The 19,338-nt window shown below is 38.2% G+C and overlaps 1 protein-coding gene across 12 annotated transcripts in view; it reads right to left on the reverse strand.

Annotated features, from left to right (window-relative positions):
* The window catches only part of HIBCH (3-hydroxyisobutyryl-CoA hydrolase), a 124,231-nt gene that overhangs the window by 40,308 nt on the left and 64,585 nt on the right, over positions 1-19,338 (reverse strand). For all 12 annotated transcript variants that reach the window (XM_086361990.1, XM_086361979.1, XM_086362053.1 and 9 more), the window contains one exon: positions 11,502-11,580. In XM_086361990.1, coding sequence (XP_086218116.1) covers positions 11,502-11,580 — 79 coding nt within the window. The remainder of the gene's footprint in view (positions 1-11,501; positions 11,581-19,338) is intronic.

Raw genomic sequence — 19,338 nt, forward strand, 5'->3', positions numbered from 1 at the left:
ATTATTATTACCATTTAATCAATTTCTAAACAGTCAAATATCTAATATTCAAGATACTTAAAGTGATGTGATAACCATTAGTTCTAATAAATGAACAAGTTTATACCTAATCAACAGAAATTGCACCTATTCTTTTCTTAACCATGAGTATTTTAAAAATTCCCTTATTCTCTCTACTGGCAACAACTAAAAAGAGCAGATATGCAAATATTTGTCAATGTACTACTTTTTGGTGTTTAAGAGCTTCCTAAACAAGTTTGACTCTCTAGGTTTAAAAGCTATTTCAAAATCGCTTCAATTAGTTAAGTTGAGATAAAAATACAAGCATTCAAATTCCTTTCAGGTCCACTTGCCAAAAAGTTCCTAGACTTGAAAGAATCAGTGGCATGTTACTGTAAATAGAAATATCTCTTAACATCTCAAACAACATAGGTCTAAAGTTGAATTCATAACCCCTGCCTACCCCCACCAACACCGTCATCCAGTATCACCCACCCCAATAAAGGGTACAACTACCCAGACACAGATCTCCCCCTGTACCACCCCCTCAACCCTCCACCAACAACTATGATCTGTTGTTTCCTCCTCTAGACAGTTCTCTGCACAACAGCCAGTGATCTTTTTAATAACACAAATCTTTTTTTAATGCTCTTGTCTGATTGAATTTTTTAAATTATCTTAATAACACAAATTTTGATGAGTCTTGTATTCTATTGCTTAAAAGTCTTCCATGACTGCCCATTTATTTTAGATTAAAACTAACACCTTTATCAGTCTTCAACACCCCTTATCACTTTCTCAGTTACATCTCTTACCACTCACTCACTAACCCCCAGGCACTTTGGTCATCTTTCTGTTCCTCAGTGTTCATTCCTACTTACCCCCAAACTTCAGGAGCACTCTGTCCAAGCAAAAACACCTCTATCCTGAAGCACTTTCATCTGGTCCAGAGCCCACGTACTCCCCACCCCTTGCCTCAGTGGCTGCTTCCTTCTAGTGCCTCTGCTGGCTTTCCTTCCCTTGGGCCTGCACATGCTGCTGTACCTCGGCCTCATCTTAGACTATCCGCTCCCCACTACAAATGTTTCCTTAGCTCTGACAGCTTTAGACAACATTGATGTGATGGACTGAATTGTATCCCAAACTGTGTCCCATAATCTTAAGCTGACGTCCTAGCACCACAATGTGACAATATGGAGAAGGGGACTCTAAAGAGGTAACTAAGATTAAAGAATGCTCAAACTACCGCACAATTGCACTCATCTCACACGCTAGTAAAGTAATGCTTAAAACTCTCCAAGCCAGGCTTCAGCAATACGTGAACCGTGAACTTCCAGATGTTCAAGCTGGTTTTAGAAAAGGCAGAGGAACCAGAGATCAAATTGCCAACATCTGCTGGATCATCAAAAAAGCAAGAGAGTTCCAGAAAAACATCTACTTCTGCTTTATTGACTATGCCAAAGCCTTTGACTGTGTGGATCACAAGAAACTGTGGAAAATTCTGAAAGAGATGGGAATACCAGACCACCTGACCTGCCTCTTGAGAAACCTGTATGCAAGTCAGGAAGCAACTGTTAGAACTGGACATGAAACAACAGACTGGTTCCAAATAGGAAAAGGAGTTCGTCAAGGCTGTATATTGTCACCCTGTTTATTTACCTTATGTGAAGAGTACATCATGAGAAACACTGGGCTATAGGAAGCACAAGCTGGAATCAAGATTGCCGGGAGAAATATCAATAACCTCAAATATGCCGATGACACTACCCTTATGGCAGAAAGTGCAGAGGAACTAAAAAGCCTCTTGATGAAAGTGAAAGTGGAGAGTGAAAGAGTTGGCTTAAAGCTCAACATTCAAAAAACGAAAATCATGGCATCTGGTCCCATTACTTCATGGGAAATAGATGGGGAAACAGCGGAAACAGTGGCAGACTTCATTTTTGGGGGCTCCAAAATCACTGCAGATAGTGATTGCAGCCATGAAATTAAAAGACACTTACTCCTTGGAAGGAAAGTTATGACCAACCTAGATAGCATATTCAAAAGCAGAGACATTACTTTGCCGACAAAGGTCCATCTAGTCAAGGCTATGGTTTTTCCTGTGGTCATGTATGGATGTGAGAGTTGGACTGTGAAGAAAGCTGAGTGCCGAAGAATTGATGCTTTTGAACGGTGGTGTTGGAGAAGACTCTTGAGAGTCCCTTGGACTGCAAGGAGATCCAACCAGTCCATTCTAAAGGAGATCAGCCCTGGGATTTCTTTGGAGGGAATGATGCTGAAGCTGAAACTCCAGTACTTTGGCCACCTCATGCGAAGAGCTGACTCATTGGAAAAGACTGTGATGCTGGGAGGGATTGGGGGCAGGAGGAGAAGGGGACGACAGAGGATGAGATGGCTGGATGGCATCACCAGCTCAATGAACGTGAGTCTGAGTGAACTCCGGGAGTTAGTGATGGACAGGGAGGCCTGGCGTGCTGCAATTCATGGGGTCGCAAAGAGTCGGACACGACTGAGCAACTGAACTGAACTGAGGATTAAATGAGGTTTTAAGGGTGAGGCCTTATCTAACAGGACTGGTGTCTTTATAAGAAGAGGAAAGACTCCAAGACAAAGGGCCATGTGAGGACACAGAGAGAGACAGCTCTCTACAAGTTTAGGAGAGAGGCCTTGGGTGAAACCAAATCTGCCAATACTTTGATATAGGACTTCCTGCTTCCAGCGGGAGGAATAAGTGGGAGAAATAAATGTTGTTTAAGCTACCCAGTCTTGGTATTTTGCTTTGGCAGCTCAATAAAGACCCAAATCTATCTATCTAGTTATGGTTTTTTCTCCTGGATATGAACTCTCATATCTGCATTTAACCACACAGATAATAAACATCCCAGATATAACATGGCAAACACAAGCCTTGAGTCACATTCCTCCAACCACACTGCTCCTTCTCTAGTGGCCTTATAGCCATCTAGCAGCACTAGCTAAATACCTTGAAGTTATTCCTGATTCACTACATCACAAGTTAACTCCAAACATTTTCCAAATATATCCTCTCTATTCCAACTTTAGTGCTTCTTATCACTCCAAGCCTAAAATTCTCTCTCTCTAGACTTGTGCTGTTCAATAGAATTTTCTCTGATGGTAAAAATGTTCTGTAATCTATGCTGCCACTAGATATGGCTATTAAACACTTGAAATATGGCTGGTGCAACTGAGGAACTGAATTTATTTAAATTAAACAGTCATATGTGATTAGTGGCTACAGAATTAGATAACAGAGCTCTAGATTAATGTAATAACCTTCTAACAAGCCTCTCTGCCATTACTCTTGCACACATACAATCCATTTTCCTTAAAGCAGTCAGAGTGGTATCAGAATGTATACCAGACCACGTCACTCTCTGCTTTAAACTCTCCCACAGTTTCCCATAACATTTACGTTTAAATCCAAACTCTTCACCTGAGTTGCCTGTGTAGCTCTGGAAGACCACAGTGTATCACTCTGCCCCCGATTCAGACAGCAGACACTATTTGGTTCCTTGAACAAATAAAGTAAGGCTTCATTCTTGCTTTAGACTAACTTTTCTTAATGCAAAGTGTTCTCTTATAAAAGATATTAATATAGCTGCTTGCTTCCTGTCATTCAAATCTCAGCTTAAAGACATCTCCGTGGACAACTTCTTTAATCATCTAAGCTAAAATAGACCATTTGGTTATGACCTAAAACAAATCCTTTATGATTATACAGTGGAAGTAACAAATAGATTCAAGGGATTAGATCTGATAGACAGAGTGTCTGAAGAACTATGGATGGAGGTTTGTGACCCTGTACAGGAGGCAGTGATCAAGATCATTCCTAAGAAAAAGAAATGCAAAAAGGTAAAATGGTTGTCTGAGGAGGGCTTACAAAGGGCTGAGAAAAGAAAAGATGCAAAAGGTAAAGAAGAAAAGGAAAGATATATCCATCTGAAGGCAAAGTTTCAAAGAATAGCAAGGAGAGATAAGAAAGCCTTCCTCAGTGATCAGTGCAAAGAAATAGAGGAAAACAATACAATGGAAAGACTAGAGATTTCTTCAAGAAAATTACAGATACCAAGGGAACATTTCATGCAAAGATGGGCACAATAAAGGACAGAAGTGGTTATGGACCTAACAGAAGCAGAATAGAAGAGGTACCAAGAATATACAGAAGAACTATACAAAAAAGATCTTCACGACCCAGATAACCAGGATCACTCACCTAAAGCCAGACATCTTGGAATGTGAAGTCAAGTGGGCCTTAGAAAGCATCACTATGAACAAAGCTAGTGGAGGTGATGGAATTCCAAATGAGCTACTTCAAATCCTAAAAGATGATGCAGTGAAAGTGCTGCACTCAATATGCCAGCAAATTTGGAAAACTCAGCAGTGGCCACAGGACTGGAAAAGGTCTGTTTTCATTCCAATCCCAAAGAAAGGCAATGCCAAAAAATGCTCAAATTACCACACAATTGCACTCGCAACCCACTCCAGTGTTCTTGCCTTGAAAATCCCAGGGACAGGGGAGCCTGGTGGGCTGCCGTATATGGGGTCGCACAGAGTCGGATACGACTGAAGCAACTTAGCAGCAGCAGCAGCAGCACACACTAGCAAAGTAATGCTCAAAATTCTCCAAGCCAAGTTTCAACAGTACATGAACTGTAAACTTCCAGATGTTCAAGCTGGATTTAGAAAAAGCAAGGGAACCAGAGATCAAATTGCCAACACTCGTTGGATCATCAAAAAAGCAAGAGAATTCCAGAAAAACATCTACTTCTGCTTTATTGACTATGCCAAAGCCTTTGACTGCAGATCACAAGAAACTGGAAATTTCTGAAAGAGATGGAAATACCAGACCACCTGACCTGCCTCCTGAGAAATCTGTATGCAGGTCAGGAAGCAACAGTTAGAACTGGACATGGAACAACAGACTGGTTCCAAACAGGAAAAGGAGTATGTCAAGGCTGTATGTTGTGACCCTGCTTATTTAACTTATACAAAGAGTACATCATGAGAAATGCTGGGCTATAGGAAGCACAAGCTGGAATCAAGATTGCCAGGAGAAATATCAATAACCTCAGATATGCAGATAACACCACCCTTATGGTACAAAGTCAAGAAGAACTAAAAAGCCTCTTGATGAAAGTGAAAGAGGAGAGGGAAAAACCTGGCTTAAAACTCAACATTCAGAAAACTAAGATCATGGCATCCAGTCCCATCACTTTGTGGCAAAGAGATGGGAAATAATGGAAGCAGTGAGAGACTTTATTTTCTTGGGCTCTAAAATTACTGCAGATGGTGACTGCAGCCATGAAAATAAAAGACTCTTGCTCCTTGGAAGATATGTTATGACCAACCTAGACAACATATTAAAAAGCAGAGACATTACTTTGCCAACAAAGGTCTGTCTAGTCAAAGCTATGGTTTTTCCATAGCTATGGTAGTCATGTATGGATGTGAGAGTTGGGCTATAAAGAATGCTGAGTGCCGAAAAATTGATGCTTTTGAACTGTGGTGTTGGAGAAGACTCGAGAATAACTTGGATTGCAAGGAGATCCAACCAGTCCATCCTAAAGGAAATCAGTCCTGAATATTCATTGGAAGGACTGATGTTGAAGATGAAACTCCAATACTTTGGCCATCTGAGGTGAAGAACTGACTCATTTGAAAAGACCCTGATGCTGGGAAAGATTGAGGGCAGGAGGAGAAGGGGACGACAGAAGATGACATGGTTGGATGGCATCACCGACTCTATGGACATGAGTTTGAGTAAGCTCCAGGAGTTGGTGATGGACAGAGAAGCCTGGCGTGCTGCAGTCTATGGCATGCTGCAAAGGGTCAGACAGAATTAGTGACTGTACTGAACTGAAATGAAGCTAAAAATAGCCATCCAGGAGAATTACACTTTGAGTAAGATGGAGTAAGAAGGACAGAATTTACTCTTCACCTGAAATAAGTATAGAAAAACAACTGCAGTATATGAAATAAGTTTTCAACATACTGGACCACCAAGCAGTAAAGGAAAGTGATGTCTGAATATCTGAAAACAAGTGAGGTAAACCCTACTTAAAAGCTTCCTTGGTAGCTCAGTAGTAAAGAACCCACCTGTTAATGCAGGAGACACGGGTTTGATCCCTGGGTCTGGAAGATCTCCTAGAGAAGGAAATGGTAACCCATTCCAGTATTCCTGCCTGGGAAATCCCATGGACAGAGGAGCCTGGTGGGCTATAGTCCATGGGGTCTCAGAGAGTCAGACACAATGAAGAGACTAAACAACAAGCCCTACAAAAGCTCCATCTTAATGCCTGGAGATACTGTCCAGGCCCAAAACAGTCCTAGATTTGAGGGGAATTAAGCTAAAAATTCAGGGAGAAAGAATTCCCAGAACAGAGTACCAGAGAGGAGAGGGCTGCACAGAGAGAAAACACTGGAGATCTGCAGAGTGTCTCCCTTAAATCCCCAGCTTGGTACTGATAAATACATGTGTTCAATGAAGAAACTGTGAGGTTAAGGAAAGAACCACAAGGAATGATTACAGAGAACGGTACTGGGAATCTATACAGGGCTGAGAATAGTACCTGTTCCCACCAACCAGACCATGAAAGCTCAGGATTCGTGGAGGTACCGAGTAGAATGCAAAGAAGGGTCTTGCTTCAGTAGTAGGAAATAATTAGCCCTAGTCTGAACACTGCTCCAATCCTATATTAAAAACAAACAAACAAACAAAAAACCTAAAAGACCTGAACAAACTATTTCCAAGTAACTTAACCTCATCCTAGAAGCAAAGTAAAGAACATTTACAAGAATGCAGATCTTCCTCAACTTACATTGGGGTTGTGTGTAGGGGTCACATTCTGATAAATCCATCATAAACTGAAAATACCGTAAGTCAAAAATGCATTTAATACACCTAATCTATCAAAAAATCATAGCTTAGCCTCAGTTCAGTTCAGTTCAGATCAGTCGCTCAGTCATGTCAGACTCTTTGCGACCCCATGAATTGCAGCACGCCAGGCCTCCCTGTCCATCACCATCTCCCAGAGTTCACTCAAACTCACGTCCATCGAGTCAGTGATACCATCCAGCCATCTCATCCTCTGTTGTCCCCTTTTCCTCCTGCCCCCAATCCCTCCCAGCATCAGAGTCTTTTCCAATGAGTCACCTCTTTGCATGAGGTGGCCAAAGTACTGGAGCTTAGCCTAGCCTACCTTAAATGTGCTTAGAACACTTACATTAGCCTACAGTTGGGCAAAATCATCTAACACAAGGCTTATTTTTTAATAAAATATTGAATATCTCAGAGGATGAGATGGCTAGATGGCATCACCGACTCAATGCACGTGAGTTTGGGTGAACTCTGGAATTTGGTGATGGACAGGGAGGCCTGGCATGCTGCGATTCATGGGGGCTGCAACGAGTTGGACATGACTGAGCGACTGAACTGAACTGATGGAATATCTCATATAATTTATTGAATATTACACTAAAAGTGAAAAACAAAATGGTTCCAAGTACCAGATATTTATCTTAGTGATTAGATGACTGCCTAAGACGAATGACTCACTGCTACTGCCCAGCATCACAGGAGTATGATACCAGATATGGCCAGCCAAGGAAAAGGTCAAAATTCAAAGAACAGTTTCTACTACATGTATATTGCTTTTGCACCATTGTAAAGTCATAAGTCAGACCATCATAAGTTAGGAATCATCTATACAAAAGTAGCCAGCACCCAACAAAGTAAAGCTTACAATGTCTAGGATCCAATAAGAAAATACCAGGTATCTAAAACCAGGAAGATGCTACCCATAATGACATGATATAACAATCAAAATTGACTCAGAACTGACATATACATGAGAATTAGCAAACAAGGAGATCAACACAGTTATAATATACACGTACCTTATGTTCAAAAAGCTAAAAACAAAAAAGATATTTTTAAAAAACACCCACATGATAGTACTACAGATGAAAACTAAGATGAATGTATAAGCTAAAAAAATACCTAAATGGGACTAAGAGCAATTTTAACTTTGTAAAAGAAAGGATTAGTGAACTTGAAGATATAGGAAGAGCAAGTATCACGACTTAGCGAATGAACAACAACAAGGTGAAAAGAAGAAAATTTTTAAAAATGAATAATGCATGAGTGAGCCTAATAAAAGTTTAAATGGAGTTCCTGTAAAGGAAACAGTGGAACACAAAAATATTTGAAGAAATAATGTCAAAATTTCCAAATCTGACAAAAACTATAAACATAACTAGACAAGCACAACCATTAAAAAATATACACGCACAAACATAAGAAACATGAAGAAAGCTACACAAAGGTACATCGTAATCAAATGATCAACAGAAAGTTTTAAGAGCAGCCATAGAAAGTAAAAAAAAAAAAAAAACCAAAAAAAAAACCCACAGAGGAACCAAGATAAGGGTAAGATCACATTTAAACATCAGAACAGAATTCTATACCTGACCTCAGGTTTAACCTTAGGGGACTGGAGAAAGAGGTGAAACTGAAAGTAGAAAGGAGTAATAAATATCAGAGCAGAAATCAATAAAATAGAAAATAAATAAAACCAAAAAAAATGTTGAGATCAATAAAATTAACAAAATGCTAATTCGATTGATCAGAAAAAAAACAGAAGACAGTTACTAATATCAAGAATGAGAGACCCAGATACTGGTTCTACAGATACTGAAAAGCTAATAAGGAAATTAACTTTATGCTAGTAAATGGACAAACTTTTAAAAGACTCAAATGACCAAATCTTGTGCAAGAAGAAACAGACAACTTGAAAATTCTACATCGATTAAAGATTTTAATTTGTAGCTAAAAACCTTACCAGGCCTAGAAAAGGAAACTCCAAGCCTAGATGGTTTCACTGGTGAATTCTACCAAACCAGTGGGGGAAAAAAATAAAAAGAACCAATTCTACAAAAACTTTTCAAGAAATGAAGCCAGCATTATCCTGCATCAAAAAGAAGCAAGGATATTACTAGAAAACTACAGATCAATACACCTCATGAACACAGATGCAGAAATTCCAAATAAAATTTCAGTGAACCAAACCCAACAACATATTAAAAAGTAGAACACAACATACTAGAGTGAGATTTATCCCAGCATGCAGAGTTAGTTTACTGTTGAAAAAACAATCAAGTAATTCACCTTTAACAATAAACTAAAAAAGAAAAACTAAAAAAGAAAAGAAAAGAAAAAAAAACCAGCGGTCATATGAACAGATGCAGGAAAAAAAGACAAAATCTAAAATCCGTTCCTAATAAAATCCCCCAGAAATCAAGCAATAGAAGGAAAGTTCCTCATCCTCATAAAGGGCATCTATGAAAAACCTATATCTAACATTATACTTAATTGGTGAAGACTGAATGTTTGAAGGTCCATTCTCAACATATCTGTTCAACACTGTATTAGAGGTTCTACCCAGCAGAATTAGACAAGAAAAAATAAAAAGTATCCAGATGGGAAAGAAAAAAAGTAAAACATACTTTACTTGTAAAGAACATAACTATATTTAGAAAATCCAATTCAATCTACAAAACATCTACTAGAACTAATAAGTGAATCTATCACTGCAGGATATGAAGTGGTAGTGGTGGTGTAGTCACTAAGTCGTATCTGACTCTTGCGGCCTCATGGACTGGAGCCTTCCAGGCGCCTCTGTCCATGGAGATACTCTAGACAAGAATACTGGAGTGGGCTGCCTTTTCCTTCTCCCAGGATACAAACTACAAAAGTCATTTTCTACATATTGATAACTAACAATCACAACTAGATTTTTTAAATATCATTTATAATATCATTGAACAATATTAAATTCTTAAGGAAAAAATCTGACAAAGGATGTATACAAAATTGAAAACTACAAAATTTGGCTTCAAGAAATTAAAGAAGATCTAAATAAATGGAAAGATATACCTTGCTCACAAGTTTAAAGACTCAATATTGTTAAGATGTCAATTCTCCCTAAATTGATAGATCCTAGACAAGCCAATGGATGGAGGAGCCTGGTGGGCTGCAGTCCATGGGGTCGCTAAGAGTCAGACATGACTGAGCGACTTCCCTTTCGCTTTTCACTTTCATGCATTGGAGAAGGAAATGGCGACCCACTCCAGTGTTCTTGCCTAGAGAATCCCAGGGACGGGGGAGCCTGGTGGGCTGCCGTCTATGGGGTCACACAGGGTCGGACACAACTGAAGCAACTTAGCAGCAGCAGCAGCAGCAGACAAGCCAAATAAAAATTCTAATAGGTTTTCTTGTTCAAACTTACAAAATCATTCTGTTAGGTAGTTAGAATAGGAAACAGGAGTCCAAAATGGAGGTGGCTAAAAGACAAGGAAGGGAAAAGCCCACGAAAATAGAACAAAGGAAGGTCAAAAGAAGGTCCGAGGACCAGAGTGAGGGCCTCAGGTAGAACAAACAGCACTCCTGGCTAGCCCAATTTACATAGGGCAGGCCCAGGGGGAGGAAAAAACATATAAAAGGAGGAGCCAAAGGACTAGGTCTCTCTCTCTCTCTCCCCCGCGCACTGACGCATTCTCCAACTCTTTTCTCTTCGTGTCTTCCGGTCGGCATGCCCTCATGCCTCGAGGATGGATTTTCCTGCTATTTTCTAAATAAAATAGAGCTGTAACACTGATCTGTCTAAGAGCAATAACACAGTCTGTTCAAGACCCAAGAGCTGTGACGCACGGAGGGCTTTAATGTCCATCACTCCAAATATTTGTTGTGATGAGACAGAACCAAGGAGAATACACTTGCCTGACAACTCTAAAATTCATACAGAAATACAAATGATCTGTATAGCCAAAACAATTTGGGAGGGGAAAAAACAGAACAAAATTAGAGGATTATCATTACTTGATCAGGACTTACTGTAAAGCAACAGTAATCAAAACAGCAGGGCATTAGCACCATGATTGGCACTTACAAAGGCATAAAGGCAATCAGTGGAGAAACAGCAGCTTTTTCCAAAAAATAATGTGGGAATGATTTAATCTCCATAAGCAAATATAAACTTTGATCTATACCTTTGACCTAAACTTTGATCTATACCTTTGACCCACACCTCACACCACATAAAAAGTTAATTCCAAATTAAGACTAGATCTGAATGCAAGAATATTTCCTCTAATAATTTTTTATCTAAAATTAAATATATGTACAGCAGAACTTAGCACAGCATTGTAAAGCAAGTACACTTCAATAAGAATAAATAAATAAAATCAACTACAATGTGCTAGTGTTTCCAGTTAAATATGCTTGCTTTTCTGTTTTCAGATAAACCTGTGAGCTAATATAAACTCTCAGGTATCTTCCTATAATAATTTTGTTTTAAAAGTTCTTTCTTTGCTGTAGCTCACACAAAATTCCATCGATTCCTTCAATAACAATGTAATTTGAAAAGTATCAAAATCTGATCATTCTAAAAGTAATTATTGTGGTGGTTTTTGTTTTAGTTTACCTATTGCTGTTTCTGGCATCGCAAAAACAGACTTTTCGGTAGCCACTCGGAATTGCCCATGAACTGAGACACCAACTCCCTAGGAAAAAGGCAAAAAATCACTTAAAAATAATGTGGGGGTAAAAAAAAAAAAAAAAAATTAAACTCTCACATTTATAAACATTAAAAGCCAAGTAAATTATCCATATATATTATATATAAAGACATACATAATATGCATTATCTATAACACCTCATAAAGCATATCTTTAAAGGAAATTTCAGGAGACAGATGAGAGGGAAAACCTAAACCGCACAATTTCAGAACTTACTAAGCAAAAAGATATATGGGTATTCCTGATATATGGAACAGATTTGTTTTAGCAGCAAGCCACCTTTCATCAGTGTCCTGTGTTCTACTTCATATCCTCTCCCCCAATTCCTTCTCATTTCAAACCAGACTCAGCATTACAGAGTACTGACTATTCACAGAACCACTGGCTGTTCTCAGTGGGACGAATCATCAAAAAAGCATAACCAAGCTCTTCTAGCAAATTTCAGTGGCCTTAAATAGAATATTCACACATTTTATTTATTCACATTATTCCATCAAATAAAATTAGCAACATTTTTCTCAGACATACCACTTAGGAACTGTTTAACTCTTAAAACTGATTAGTATGCAAAAGTTTTACAAAATAAAAAGATTTGGCTGAAATTCTTTTCTGATTTGATAAACACACTGAAAAGGACAAACTTAAGAGACATCTCTGGAATAAACAGACATATTTGAATAAAATAAGAGGTACATATGTGATTACAAAGAATTCAAGTTTGTATCAATGCTCACATTGTGACATACATTTCCTACGTTATGTTCTTTTCACAATACTCAAAACATCTACTTATTCTTAATCCTTCTGAACCAGTGAATTCTATCTTTGGCTTCCCTGGTGGCTCAGATGGTAAAGTATCTGCCTGCAGTGTGGGAGACCTGGGTTCAATCCCCAGGTTGGGAAATGCCCCGAAGGAAGGGAACAGCTACCCATTCCAGTATTCTGGCCTGGAGAACTCCATGGAGAGTGGAGCCTGGCAGGCTACGGTTCATGGGGTCACAAAGAGTGGGACATGAGTGAAACGAATTGGCATGCACACATGCACGAGTTTTATTAATAATTTTTTGTATTATTGTAAGAACCCTTGCCTCACATTCTACTCTGCAATTTTGTTTATTACAATGTTTTCGTTGTCATTCGGTCACTCAGTCATGTCCAACTCTTTGCAACCCCATGGACTGCAGCACGTCAGGCTTCCCTGTCCTTCACTATCTCAAGGGATTTGTTCAGACTCATGTTCATTAAGTTGATGATGCCATCCAACCATCTCATCTTCTGTCATCCCGTTCTCCTCTGCCCTCAATCTTTCCCAGCACCAGTGAGTCGGCTCTTTGCATCAGGTGACCAAAGTGTTGGAGCTTCAGCTTCAGCATCAGTCCTCCCAATGAATATTCAGGACTGATTTCCTTTAGGATTTACTGGTTTAATCTCCTTGCTGTCCAAGGGATTTTCAAGAGTCTTCTCCAGCACCACAGTTTGAAAGCATCAATTCTTCAGCGCTCAGCTTTCTTTATGGTCCAACTCTCACATCCATACATGACTACTGGAAAAAACACAGCTTTGACTACACAGACCTTTGTCAACAAAGTGAACTCTCTGCTTTTCAACATGCTGTCTAGGTTTGTCATAGCTTTTCTTCCAAGGAGCAAGGATCTTTTAATTTCATGGCTGTAGTCACCATCTGCAGTGATTCTGGAGCCCAAGAAAATAAAGTCTGTCACTATTTCCATTCTTTCCCCATCTATTTGCCATGAAGTGATGGAACTAGATGCCATGACCTTAGTTTTCTGAATACTGAGTTTTAAGCCAGGTTTTTCACTCTCCTCTTTCACCCTCATAAAGGGGCTCTTTAGTTCCTCTTAACTTTCTGCCATGAAGGTGATATCATCTGCATACCTGAGGTTATTCATATTTCTCCCCACAATCCTGACTCCAGCTTGTGAGTCATCCAGCCCAGCATTTCGTATGATGTACTCTGCATATAAGTTAAATAATCAGGGTGACAGTATACAGCCTTGACATTCTCTTTCCCCAATTTTGAACCAGTTCGTTGTTTCACGTCTGGTTCTAACTGTTGCTTTTTGACCTGCATACAGATTCCTCAGGAGGCAGGTAAGGTGCTCCAGTATTCCAATCTCTTTAAGAATTTTCCACAGTTTGTTGTGATCCACACAGTCAAAGGCTTTGGCATAGTCAATAAAGCAAAGGAGATGTTTTTCTGGAATTCTCCTGCTTTTCCGATGATCCCACAGACGTTGACAATTTGATCTCTGGTTCCTCTGCCTTTTCTAAATCCAGCTTGAACATCTGGAAGTTCTCTGTTCATGTATTATTGAAACCTAGATTGGAGAATTTTGAGCATTACTTTACGAGTATGTGAGATGAGTCCAATTGTGTGGTAGTTTGAACATTCTTTGGCATTGCCTTTCTTTGGGATTGGAATGAAAACTGACCTTTTCCAGTCCTGTGGCCACTGCTGAGTTTTCCAAATTTGCTGGCATATTGAGTGCACTTTCACAGCATCATTTTTTAGGATTTGAAATAGCTCAGCTGGAATTCCACCACCTCCACTAGCTTTGTTCGTAGCAATGCTTCCTAAGGCCCACTTAGGGCTTGTTCTTGCCTGCAGAATTCTATGGACAGAGGAGCCTGGTGAGCTATAGTCCAAGGGGTTGCAAAGAGTCTTACGTAACTGAGAGACTAATACTTTCACTTGTTATTGAAAACTAGCTTAATTCCTTTGGGGCCAGAGAACAGCCTGTCAGATTAAGCCTTTGAAATATGCTGAGACTAATTCTAGGGCCAATTTTGGTAAATGCTCCATGCACACATGAAATGAACATGAAAGTTATTGAATACATATTAACTGGATCAAGTTCACTGAACAATGTTCAAATCATGTGCTTGCATGTAAAATGATCGTATACACATATATATATACTGTTTATGTCTGTTTCATCTGTTATTGAAATTAGTATATTCAAAACTTCTCCTAGGATTGTGATTTTGTCTATTTCTCCTTTAAGGACTTTCCAATTTTTTGAAAGACCACACATTTTTAAATGTTTGAAAATATCACACCACTAGAGTTATCTTAAGAGGCAGAGGCTTGTTCCCACTGTTTCTCAGAGTCATATGTTACAAAACTCATTAAGTAATTCTGTTCTGCTTCATTGCTAGAAACGGTTTTACACAATACTTATAAAATATCTTTCTATGTTGATTATAATCAATAAGATTACTTTCAGAATGTGATCTCACTGATCTTAAGGAGAAAGGCTGAACAATTTTCAATGAACTGAACTAAGTCCTACCTGCTGAGAGAACAAGAACTGAAATTTAGGGCTTGCTGAATTGAGCCCCCAAATGTTATACATTATGAGTTACAGTGGCCTGGATTCAAATAATCCTTCACACGAAGTGAAGATCAGCTTCAAAGCCTCTCATTCCTGACTGAATTGAGATGATCTGGGATGCTAGAGCCCTTAGCCTAAATACTACTAGATACAAAGGTCAGGAGATTATATCTTAGGGCTCAAATAATACTGAAGTAGAAATAAGTCAATCATAAATAACCAGCACTTGATTAGAAATAATCCAACATAAGACCACATGACTAAAGCCTAATAGAAAAAATACACAATAGAAAGATTCACAGGACATACAAATTTAGATTTGTTATACCTATTTTTATACCTGTGAAATGTCCTTCTAAACCAAGTACAAGTTTTTGCCATAAAATGTACCTTACTTGGGGCTTCCCAGGTGGCACTAGTGGTAAAGAACCCATTTGCCAATATAGGACACAAAAGAGATGTGGGTTCGATCCCTGGGTGAGGAAGATCCCCTGGAGGAGGGCATGGCAACCCACTCCAGTATTCTTGCCTGGAGAATTCCATGAACTGGGGAGCCTGGCAGGCTACAGTCCATGGAGTGGCAAAGAGTCAGACACAACAGAAGCGACTTAGCACACATGCAAGCACATCCCTTATTTGATATAAAAATAACCATTAGCTTTATTCTGTATTGGTATGGTATCTTTTTCTGTTATTTTACATTTAATCTTTCTGGGTCTTATAATTATGATATTGCAAGCATTCTGACATTGCTTTTTAGCTGGATTATTATTAAATAATTTTAATTGCAATACTGTATGAGCATGTGCAGATAAAATGAGTCTGATCCATATTTATAATCTCATATAGAGAATACGAATGTGGATAAGCATGAATAACTGAATATATGAATGTAGGCAAACTTGTAACCTACTTTAAGCTTCACATTCTTAAAGGCAAAACTTAGGCAATCTAAAACTTTTTTTAAATTAAGAGACGTAGCCAGGTGAGTTTCCAGACTGTTTAATGACAGGAAAGGCTGGTATAGCTTTAAGGCTTTTAAAGAAGATCTCATTATAATTACTTTAAAAAGCAAAATTTTGTTGTTGTTTAATCACTAAGTTGTGTCCAACTCTTTTGCAATCAACTCTTTCGCAACCCCATGGACTATAGCCCGCCAGGCTCCTGTGTCCTTTGATTTTCTGTGCAGGAATACTGGTTTGCCATTTCCTTCTCCAGGGTATCTTCTCAATCCAGGGATCAAACATGCATCTCTCACATTGGCAGGTGGATTCTTTACCAACTGAGCCACCACGGAAGCCCCAAATTAAAGCCTTCAAAATGCAAATCTGTTTATCTGATGCTTTAGAAATAAGCATCACTTCAGTATTTCAATATTGTTATTCTAGACAAAAAAGCAACATTAATTTTTAAAAACTGAAAATTATACAGGTATTTAAAGTTAATTTAATATAGTCAATTGTTCCATGATTTCCACTAAAGACAAGATTAATCTCCCAACACAAAACAAACAAACCACACGTAGAACAATTTAGTTTGGTAGCTGAAAAAGAAATGTTCCAGATATTTCGGTATTAAATTTCCTGATTTTGGTGTCCTTATTCCAAGGCAATACATAATGAATAATTTAGAAACAGAGGATTATCATGTCTCCAGCATTCTCCCAAATGGTTCAGAAACTAGACACATTTCGGAGAGAAGAGAAAATAAAGCAAATGTGGAAATAACAAGGAATGTGGATGAAAGATACATCAGAGTTCTCTGTACTACTTTTGCAACTTTTCTGTAAGTTTACACAATAAACTTACAGAAATAAATAATAACAACAGTAAATATAAATAATAAATAAATTTTATTTATTTATATAATAAATATAAACATTATATATAATATATATAAATATATATATAATAAATATAATAAATAATAATCACAATAAAACAGTCCTTTTAACCAAAATGAGAATAAAAATAAATGTTCCAGAGTAACCAGCACCAACAACCACAGTAAAGAAAACAACAAAGTCAGAAAGGCAGACAATGGGGTGATGTGACTAATGCTCACACACAGACTCATGAATTTAAATTATAATCACAGAGAATGAGTAAGCGCCTGTCCAGAACAAACAGTACATCACAGTATCAGAGAGTATGTGAGACAGTCTTCTATCACCATCATTCATGATTATAAATGGTGTTTTGAAATTAGATATTTTTGTTAGAAATTCAAATAGATTTTTCATCACACATAATCTCACTATGGTATGTAATATTATAAGTATCATAAGTTTCATAATGCATCTCAGGTCCACATGCTTTAAATTAGCAGCCTACACAGTAAAAACAATGACATTTTATTGTGTGACACTTCTCACATTAATATTAATGTGTGACACTTCTCACATTAACAGGCTAATACTGCATATTAGTGGTATTAACATAATGACGATGTAACATTAATGTATACTGATAGACTACAGAGATTAGCACCAGACACATTTTTTTATTCTGCTTTGGATGCACATAGTTCATGCTATGTTTAGACAAAACATATTCAATAGAAACAAATAATTGAGGTAGAAATATTTAACTTATTTATGAATTAACAGTCTAACATCCTTGAAGGTACAGTTCTGCTTTAAACGAAAAACAGAGATGTGAAAGTTGCTAAGAGAATAAATCTTAAAAGTCTTCATCATAAGAAAAAAACATTTTTTTCAAGTATGTGCAGTGATGAGTATTAACATTGTTTTACAACATATACATACATCAAACTATTATGTTGTACACCTAAAACTAATTATACATCAATTATGTCACAATAAAAAAGCCAGTGAGTAAAATATGAATTTTGGTACATCATACTTTAAAACATAAATTATAAATAACTCTTACACACACCTCCTAAATTCATACTCAAGGTTTTTACCTCAATAATCACATTCTCCCAATATAACATTATCACATATTATATTTAAACATCTGTATTTGTGACTGCATGGACTGTAGCCTGCAAGGCTCCTCTGTCCATGGGATTCTCCAGGCAAGAATACTGGAGTGGGTTGCCATTTCCTCCTCCAGAGGATCTTTTCCACCCAGGGGTCAAACTCAGGTCTCCTGCATTCCAGGGAGATTCTTCATTGTCTGAGCCACCAGAGAAGCCCCTATGTATTTAATAGATGCTTAAAAAGAGAGGCTCTAAGAAACCACTGCCTTATATCATATATTCAAACAAGAAGGGTTATTATAATAGAGGAACTCTTAATAGACCTCAGATTTACCAAAGATTTCTATTAACTCCATAAAACATTAACTAATATCCATATTAATTAGCATCCTGAAAGCTACTCTCTGATATGCCTGATGCAGGGCTTCCCTGATAGCTCAGTCGGTAAACAATCTGCATGTAATGCATGAGACCTGGGTTCAATTCCTGGGTCGGGAAGATCCCCTAGAGAAGGGATAAGGCTACTCACTCCGGTATTCTTGGGCTTCCCTTGTGGCTCAGCTGGTAAAGAATCCACCCACAATGCAGGAGACCTGCATTCGATCCCTAGGTTGGGAAGATCCCTTGGAGAAGAAGGGAAAAGTAACTCCAGTATTCTGGCCTGGAGAATTCCATGGAATGTATAATCCATGGGGTCGCAAAGAGTTGGACATGACTGAGCGACTTTCACCTCTCTGATCTTTTGAGTTCAGAGTTTACCAAATAACAGTCATAAATAAATAATTGTTTCATGAGAATCAAATACTCTGGGAAAATATGAAAAAGCTAAGTTACTAAAATAAATTGGTATAGGGCAAAGATAGCAATTATCTCAAGTGACTATTCTTCATAATAATGTTGCTATTGTTATTCTGAAACTATTACACACATTAGGACAAAGCAAATTTGTCACAATGTTATTTTTACTTTTTATTTTATATTGGGAGTATAGCTGGCTAACCATGTTGTGACAGTTTCAGGTGCACAGCCATATAAATGTTACTTTTTTAAAAAACAAGATATTCAACATATATGGGAAGAAAGATACAAATATCAAAGGAATAAGAATCTAAATTTGCATAGGAAGTATTCAATTTAGGATCTGTTTTCTCTTAAAAACAAAACACATTCTAAGTTCTCTTCAAAAAAGCCTAGAAAACAGTTACAAACTTAACGAGTGCCAGGCTATTACTGGGGCCAGCCTGGTAGCTCAGTGGTAAAGAATCTGCCTGTAATGCAGGGTATCTTCCTGGAGAAGGACATGGCAACCCACTCCAGTATTTGTGCCTGGGAAATCCCAGGGCACAGGAGCCTGGCAGGCTGCAGTCCATGGGGTTGCAAAAGAGCTGGACATGACTTGGTGACTAAACACCAACGAAGAAGAATATTATGGCTATCCAT

This window comes from Bos grunniens, chromosome 2 (assembly GCF_055505025.1).
Source record: "Bos grunniens cultivar Pamir isolate PY7600 chromosome 2, Bosgru_T2T1.0, whole genome shotgun sequence".
NCBI classification, from domain to species: domain Eukaryota; kingdom Metazoa; phylum Chordata; class Mammalia; order Artiodactyla; family Bovidae; genus Bos; species Bos grunniens.